Here is an 8,858-nt window from a genome sequence, read left to right on the forward strand (position 1 = left end):
TTTTTTTTAAACATGAATGTTCTTTAAATATTTATTTTGTTGTGAATCGTTCTGTGTCCTAACAAAACTGCTGCGTTTTGTGTCATGAGTTAGACATGGTGAACAAAGATATATCGATACATTTCATTTTTCCAACATGTGGGCTAAGAATAAAAATCTCGGTGCTGGAATTGAACATTGTGTTCTCCAGGCAAAGGAAATGGACATTTATTGGATGTTATTGCTGCTTTCTTCGCACTAATGACATTATGAAAGCTCTTTGAGTAATATAATTTGAAAATATTATTTCTTTGTTTCAGGTCATGCAAGACAAGATAATCTGCCTTCCAAAAAGAGTGCAGCCTTCTCAGAACCACTCTTCTGTTTCAAATGTCTCTCAAGCAGTGGCCAGTACCACCCCGCTGCCTCCACCGAAACCGTCTCCTACTAACCCAGTCACTGTGGAAATGAAAGGACTGAAGACAGATTTGGACCTTCAGCAGTACAGCTTTATTAACCAGATGTGCTATGAGCGAGCCCTCCACTGGTACGCCAAGTATTTCCCTTACCTTGTCCTCATCCATACCCTGGTCTTCATGCTCTGTAGCAACTTTTGGTTCAAATTCCCTGGTTCCAGCTCCAAAATAGAACATTTCATCTCAATCCTGGGGAAGTGTTTTGACTCTCCCTGGACCACACGGGCTTTATCTGAAGTGTCTGGGGAGGACTCAGAAGAAAAGGACAACAGGAAGAACAACATGAGCCGGTCCAACACCACCCAGTCTGGTCCAGAAGGCAGCCTGGTCAACTCTCAGTCTTTAAAGTCAATTCCTGAGAAGTTTGTGGTTGACAAATCCACTGCAGGGGCTCTAGATAAGAAGGAGGGTGAGCAAGCGAAGGCTTTATTTGAGAAGGTGAAGAAGTTCAGGCTGCACGTAGAAGAAGGTGATATATTATATGCTATGTATGTTCGTCAGACTGTACTTAAGGTTATAAAATTCCTAATCATCATTGCATATAATAGCGCCCTGGTTTCCAAAGTCCAGTTTACAGTGGACTGTAATGTTGACATTCAGGACATGACTGGATATAAAAACTTTTCTTGCAATCATACCATGGCACACTTGTTCTCAAAACTCTCCTTTTGCTACCTGTGCTTTGTAAGTATCTACGGATTGACATGCCTTTATACCTTATACTGGCTGTTCTACCGTTCTCTGAGGGAGTACTCTTTTGAGTATGTCCGGCAGGAAACTGGAATTGATGATATTCCAGACGTGAAAAATGACTTTGCTTTTATGCTTCATATGATAGATCAGTACGACCCTCTGTATTCCAAGAGGTTTGCAGTGTTCCTATCTGAAGTGAGTGAAAACAAATTAAAGCAGCTGAATTTAAACAATGAGTGGACTCCGGATAAACTGAGGCAGAAGCTGCAGACGAATGCCCATAACCGCCTGGAATTGCCTCTCATCATGCTCTCTGGCCTTCCAGACACTGTTTTTGAAATCACAGAGTTGCAGTCTCTAAAACTTGAAATCATTAAGAATGTCATGATACCAGCCACCATTGCACAGCTAGACAATCTCCAGGAGCTCTCTCTGCACCAGTGCTCGGTCAAAATCCACAGCGCGGCGCTCTCTTTCCTGAAGGAGAACCTCAAGGTCTTGAGCGTCAAGTTTGATGATATGAGGGAGCTGCCCCCCTGGATGTATGGCCTCCGGAACCTGGAGGAGCTCTCCCTGGTTGGCTCTCTAAGTCACGATATTTCCAAAAATATCACCCTTGAGTCTCTGCGGGATCTCAAAAGCCTTAAAATTCTCTCTATCAAAAGCAATGTTTCCAAAATCCCGCAGGCAGTGGTTGATGTTTCCAGCCATCTCCAGAAGATGTGCATACACAACGATGGCACCAAGCTGGTGATGCTTAACAATCTGAAGAAGATGACCAATCTGACAGAGCTAGAGCTGGTCCACTGTGACCTGGAGCGCATTCCTCACGCCGTGTTCAGCCTGCTTAGCCTCCAGGAATTGGACCTCAAGGAAAATAATCTGAAATCTATAGAAGAGATCGTTAGCTTCCAGCACTTGAGAAAGTTGACAGTGCTAAAACTGTGGCATAACAGCATCACCTACATCCCAGAGCATATAAAGAAACTCACCAGCCTGGAGCGCCTCTTCTTTAGTCACAATAAAATAGAGGTGCTGCCTTCCCACCTCTTCCTATGCAACAAGATCCGATACCTGGACTTGTCCTACAATGACGTTAGATTTATCCCGCCTGAGATCGGAGTTCTACAAAGTTTACAGTATTTTTCCATCACTTGTAACAAAGTGGAGAGCCTTCCAGATGAACTCTATTTCTGTAAGAAACTCAAAACTCTGAAGATTGGGAAAAACAGCCTATCAGTACTTTCACCAAAAATTGGAAATTTACTGTTTCTCTCCTATTTAGATGTTAAAGGCAATCACTTTGAAATTCTCCCTCCCGAACTGGGCGACTGTCGGGCTCTGAAGCGGGCTGGTTTAGTTGTAGAAGATGCTCTGTTTGAAACCCTGCCTTCTGATGTCCGGGAGCAAATGAAAACAGAATAACTTATTTTTGTTTAAAGTTTGACTGAAACATGCTTCTACCAAATACAGTATAAATAATTAGGTAGTCTTAGCGCCTTTCCTATTTTATTATTTTTTTCTTTTTCACACAAAACAAAATGTACACAAAGGCTAAGGAGTATGTATTTTTAATAAAAATTTAATTGTATTTTTTCAATATTAATATTTTAAAGTTTTATTTGTCCTGGAACCTAATGTATCTATTACTGTTTTCCACTGACAGAAACAGATGGTTCCGTCTGTTTTTTTGTTTTGGTTGTTTTGTTTGTTTTGGTTTTTCAGTTCATTCTTGTGAAGGGAAGGGAATTTTAAGTTGCATGCTTTTGGTGTTTTTTAAATCAGTGAAGATATTTTGCCAAGGTCATTTTTAGCTTCTTTACACCTATACAGGGTCCTTATTTTTGTTTTCATTGTATGTGTACCAAGGAATCTGTGCTAGTTATTTTAATTCCAGCTGCCTTCTCCATTGGCCAAGTATTTCACTCTATAGAAAACACTTCTCTGGAGTGTAAACTCACATAAGGGCATTGTCATAGACTATTATTTTCGAAATTTCCCCTTGCCTCCAACAGAACCCTAAATTCTATTCTTTCACATACCTGACAGTTATTTATCCTTGGGCAAGGATTTTGTAAGTGAGTAAAGACAATAATCTCCCATGGTCAGCTTGCTTGAATTGGTCATTTATAATTTAACTGATTTACATTTTTACCAACATTTAAAAAATATCATTGAAAAGGAAATACAGAGGTTCCTCCCATGTAATATCAATATTGTATGTAGTACTGGTGAACAGCCTTAGAAAAGCTAATTTATTTTAATTAAAATAGGTAATTAAATTTAAAAATCGGAATCAGAAGCCTGTTTTTCAGTAACTTAATCATCTTTGATATCTTGATATGTGAATACATCCGATGGAAAAAAAAAAAATGTGCTACTAAAGCACTCTGCTGAAGAGCTGGTGCACCCAGGCAGGCACACTGGTTCCTCTGGGTAGTGTGGAAGTGGTGATCTCTATTCAAATTCTGCCTGTTACACGAAATAATCCACGTATATGTACGTATATAAATCTATCTATCTCCCTCAAGACTGCCCTTGCTGCAAATGCTAGTGATGCAAGCACAGAAAGTCTGCTCTCTTTGGCTTAAAAAAAGTATCTCATCTAAAATGGTTCTGTTCCTTTTTTTTTTTTAAGTGTGAATAAATTGCTAAGTAGATAGAAATAATTTTTGCCTGGTGGTTAGCCGAGTTTTATTTATCTCTGTACTTAAACACCCAACGTAGTATGGGTCTTGGGCAAAAGTTTTCACTGACTATTAAGCTGTATAGAACAGGAAAATGAAAGCACTATTTGTGCCCTCAATCCAGGACCAGTGCTACCTATCGTGGGAATTTTTGTTTTATGCTCCAAATTCACACTGTTTTCGGAACCCTAGTCTGACCTAAGGAAGTTTTGTGACTTAACGAAGAAAAGTAGAAAGATGGTTTGGGGTTTCAAGATGCTGCTTTTAAAATTTACCCCTTGATCCTGGTGACTTTGTTTAATGCTACTTTGAGTCATACATGGAACACAGCTATGGGAACTACTCAGCAGATGTATGTACCTCAATTGTGTTTTAAATGTTATGATACATCGTGGGGTAAAGGATTTGGGGAAGAGATGCCTTTCATTTATTTAATAATTGAATCATGTAGACCAGAATGCTTTGCTGTCTCTGCTCTGTGTTTAAGTGTTAACAATGGTGATTTTGTATAGCTGGTTTATTTCGCCCTGGAATTGAAACAAAATGTTTAAGATAGTAACATGGTTATATTTCTTGTAGGATAAAATATTCAATTCTAGAATGTTGTTAGGATCCTGATTATGAACAATGTGTTATATTTAGAAACATAGCCCTACCTGTTTTAAACAAACAAACAAACAAACCTGGAAGATTGTCCATGGCTGAGCATGACAAGAATACCCCTGTTGAAAGGTGGTAAAACATTAGGTGCACTATTTTTCTGGATAAAATTTATAGTTGTTTTCTATATCACCCTTAAAAGGGACCTATTCAGGTTAAAAATCATATTTATGCTGAAATCTTTATCTGGTGTTAACTCATAATCTCATATGTGTTCATAACTGAAGTCACTAATAATTAGTCTTTGTGACAATTTGCTCAAAATGCCAAAAGAATTTGATTCGCTTTCTTAATGATTTCACAGGCTGACCCCTAACCTAAGTTCTAAATAACATCCAGTAAATCAGTATAGTTCTATGACTTTATGGTTTAACTAGGAAGGAAAATTCATAGATGTTTCTGTTAGATTTTATAAAAATTCAAAATGTTCAAACTTCATCTTGAGTCTAAATTTTCTGACCCTGACCCTTTTTAATATTGTATATTTTTGTTCACATTCTTAAGTGAAAAGCATTAAATTACTCTTTAGCCTTTAACTGGGAAACTCAGGTAAATGAACTGCTGACTTTTCTAAAGTTCTTTAATGAATCAACTCAGTGTTAAAAGGGGTATTAAACCCAGTCCTTTTCGTATTTTAACAAGTGCTCTTGCTAAAAAGGAACAACTAGCTCTATTTCTCCAACTTCTGTAAGACTCATGAGAAACAGCTTATGTAAATATAAAAGCATCGTATGTGCTCTTAAATCCTATGGCTATTGGACACCCATAGTGAATATGCTCTTTGGTCAGTTTTAATGGTTAAGTGTAGAACGGACAGTTGTCTGGGGATGGTCTGGTTGAAACAGAGCATCTAAGTATATCCCAGTGGAACTCACCTAAGATGACCACATCTCAGAAAACTAGTTATATGTTGGGTTTTCACTTTGTTTTGTTTTTAATACAACACTTTTAATATAAGTGTTCTTGATACAGTGAAACCTGTTATTTACACTGGTAAATTTTCTGATTGTTCACCCACCTTTCTCTGCCTTAGGTTTCCAATGTAGCTATTGTAATGAGTTCTAACAATTTCCATGGCATCCTGTGTGCAGGCACTGCTTTTTCAGAAAGGCTTGGGACATAAGCCTGCTGTGAATACTTCGGTCATTTAAGAGGTGCCTCCTTATCTGCCTCTGAAGCCATCTTTATAGAGAGGGGCTTAAGCAACCTGGAATCTTCCTTAGGTTACTTGCGATGAGGAAAGTCCACATTTCTGCAATATGTTATCTTATGATTTCTGTTATAAGAAAGAGGAGAAAAAAATCTTTACATCTCTTGTTATCATTTCCCCAAAGGGTTTGGCTGTTGTTTATGTTCCTAATTCTAAGAAAAGTCCATTTTTTAAGGAATATTTTACTCTCTAATCTAATTTCATACCAAATACCTGATCAGTAGTAATGATATATTTACTAAAAGAGTGAACACTCATGATCCATCTTTATGAAAACTGTCAGCAATATGTAGTAGTGAATAGATAAGATAAACCTCAAAACAATTTCCATTTGTGTTTAGAGACTAAATTAAGATTCAATTTACATTCTCCTATAAATCCTGAATGTGATAATGCCGTTCAAGCGATTCACATTTTTGGTAGGATCTCAAGAACTCAGGGTAGATAGGGTTCCATAGCAAAACAGCACAGTTAATTAGTGAGGGGAATGCCTCAAGGGTCGGTAAGATTTTCTCACTTTTTTTCTTGTCTATTCAGATACATTGTAAGAAAGCCTGGACAGTCTCGACCAGACGTGCCATTGATTTTTCAGATTTAGGCCTCAGTGACATGCTTCTAATACAATTACATACCATCCTTCCAAACTAGCTGTCCACTCTTACTCCATCTTCCCAGAGCCTTTCACTGATAAAAGTAACATCCTTGAATTCCTTTTGGGGAGAGGGAAGAGGGTCTCCTCCCACCCCAAGGAATTTTTTTTTATTTAGAAGACCTTAAAAAGGGGTATATAACTTCGAACAACTTAATTTCTCGGCCATGTTAAATAACAGTCCCTATGCGTGGTTTCAGATGTGGAATAAATTTGCTTTCTGCTGAATACCATTCCCTCTCCCATACGATTCTGCCTATTTAATGAATATTTTTACTAGGGTTGAAACTCAATGCCTTACGTGGTCACTTAGTTTTCCTTCTGCTGCTTGTTTTCTCGCACTGTATGTGTTCAGATTGTGTCAAATGCCGGCAAAACCTCTAAGACTGTCAAGAAAATGCTTGAAAGTTGGTTTGTCATAGTGTAAACTCATGATACAATGTCTTAAAGTTATTTGGCTATGTAGTACCTAGGAACAGAAAATAAAGTCATTTTTGTAATTTAAAATTGAGATTGGTCCCTTTCTTATTCATTTGTACAAATCATGTTTCTCTTTTGGATTTCTCTTGTATTTTTGCATATTCTGTTATTAAGGCTTCCTGTACTCTGCAGGAAATAGGCCGCATGCATTCTTTCACTTTGTATTTAGCTAGTTTCTGCAATTGTGACTAATTATTTCCTTCCTTAATTCTCTGTACTGCATCTCCCCAAGGTGCCCCTGGAGTTTCATTTGGGTAATTAGTGCCTTACTGTGTAATCTGGAGTGCAGTTTCTGTGCATTTGCCAGATCAGATTGTACAATGGCTGTCCAGCCCAGCTTTCAGTAAATACTTTTATGGTAATGATTGTCGTTAAAGAAATCGGAATGGTTCTGTACAACCAGAAGGCCTCCCCTAGTTAAACACATACACCCCAGGCTTAGGGAAGCCCTTTATAAGAAAACTTTATGTACCACTTATGCATAAGAAAATTGTGACTGGTAAATTTCGAAGCTAAATTGTCACTTTACATATTTTTCTATAGTTATTTATGACTCAGTTATTTTACTGATAATCCTTTGGAGAAGAACTGTTGAGATGAGGAAAGATTGTGAGCGTGGTGAGAGAGGCCTTGCGAATGTGTGCATCAGAAACTTAGAAGGGAGTCTGTGAGAGATCTGGAGAAACGTGGGAGACAAGAACTGAGATGGGCAGCAGATTAGAGACATCTGGTGATTTCAGTGCAATTTGCACATAAGAAAAAGTCTCTTGTCCACGGCCACCTTCCACTGCCCCATCTTCCAGTCCTTTCATTTGTACAGACTATTGAGATAAACACTGAAATTAACTAGATTGATTCAGTTATTCATTAATGTTGGCTAGCGAGATATAAGATAAGCACTTTGATTTGGATGAAGAAGTATATGAAGAGAGTAGTCACTAAAGCCAGTTTAGACTCAGTGGGATACTTAAATAGCCATAGCACAAGGCCTGCATATTTCTGAATGTACATTTAAATGTCATCCTAAATATCCAAGTAGGAAAAAGTGAAAAGCTCTTCATAAGCTACATTATTTTTGTGTGTAAATCTTTGAATACAGGTTATACTTTAGATTTCATATTTAAACATTTTTGAACAAGGCAAGGTACGAGTAAACATTTATGTGATCAGGCATACCATAAGTGATGAAGTATTTTCAGAGTTTGGAGATTTTGCATAAAAAACACAACATTAGGCAAAGATTTTATTACCAAACATCAGAACAGAAATGACCATTCTGATTATTTTGATTCAGGGATTCTTCTTTTATGAAGTTTACGAACAATTAGAAGAGGGACTTTATTTTCTTAAACATTTAAGGAATTAATTTTTTAAATTGAAGGATAGTTGATTTACAATGTTGTGATAGTTTCAGGTATATAGCAAAGTGATTCAGATATACAGATACAGATATATACAGATATATTCTTTTTCAGATTCTTTTATGTTATAGGTTATTACAAGATATTGAATATAATTCCCTGTGCTATACAGTAGGTCCGTGTTGTGGAATTAATTTTATTTCAACTCAGGTTACATTTAGCACCGTTAAAAAAGTATTTAGTTCCATTCTTATTAGTTTCATGTAATACAGATCTTGGGGAAAGTGACACAAAGAGGCAACATGCAAGTTTTGCATTTTATATCTCCTCCATAGTTCTTCTAAGAAAAAAAAATCAACTATTCAGCAGAGATTTTGGTATAGGAAAAAATTACATTTCTTCAATCTGAATTACAAGGTTCTTGGGATTCCGTTTTAATTTCACATAGATTATGTGGAATAATTTTGTTAAAATCATACTCTAAGTAACATTTGAACAGCTTTCAACATCTCAGGCTGATTTAGTCCAAGAATAAATAAAATCAGTGCAAAATGTGAAGCTACAATCATTGTAAATTTGAGAAATAAATGTCCACAAGTTTATGAAATAGTTGATGTGTTCCATTTATGCCCGTTGAGTTGTATGTATAAATTATATTTCTTA

At 37.0% G+C, this 8,858-nt stretch overlaps 1 protein-coding gene across 3 annotated transcripts in view; it reads left to right on the forward strand.

The window, feature by feature from the left end:
- The window catches only part of LRRC8C (leucine rich repeat containing 8 VRAC subunit C), an 85,485-nt gene extending 82,872 nt beyond the window's left edge, over positions 1 to 2,613 (forward strand). For 2 of the 3 annotated variants that reach the window (XM_068538061.1, XM_068538060.1), the window contains exon 3: positions 300 to 2,613. In XM_068538061.1, the coding sequence (XP_068394162.1) occupies positions 300 to 2,573 (2,274 nt within the window). In that variant the 3' untranslated portion in view covers positions 2,574 to 2,613. The remainder of the gene's footprint in view (positions 1 to 299) is intronic. The other variant, XM_068538062.1, reaches the window with a different exon arrangement.
- Positions 2,614 to 8,858: the final 6,245 nt, after the last annotated feature.

The sequence above is a fragment of the Eschrichtius robustus genome, chromosome 3 (genome assembly GCF_028021215.1).
Source record: "Eschrichtius robustus isolate mEscRob2 chromosome 3, mEscRob2.pri, whole genome shotgun sequence".
Taxonomy (NCBI): domain Eukaryota; kingdom Metazoa; phylum Chordata; class Mammalia; order Artiodactyla; family Eschrichtiidae; genus Eschrichtius; species Eschrichtius robustus.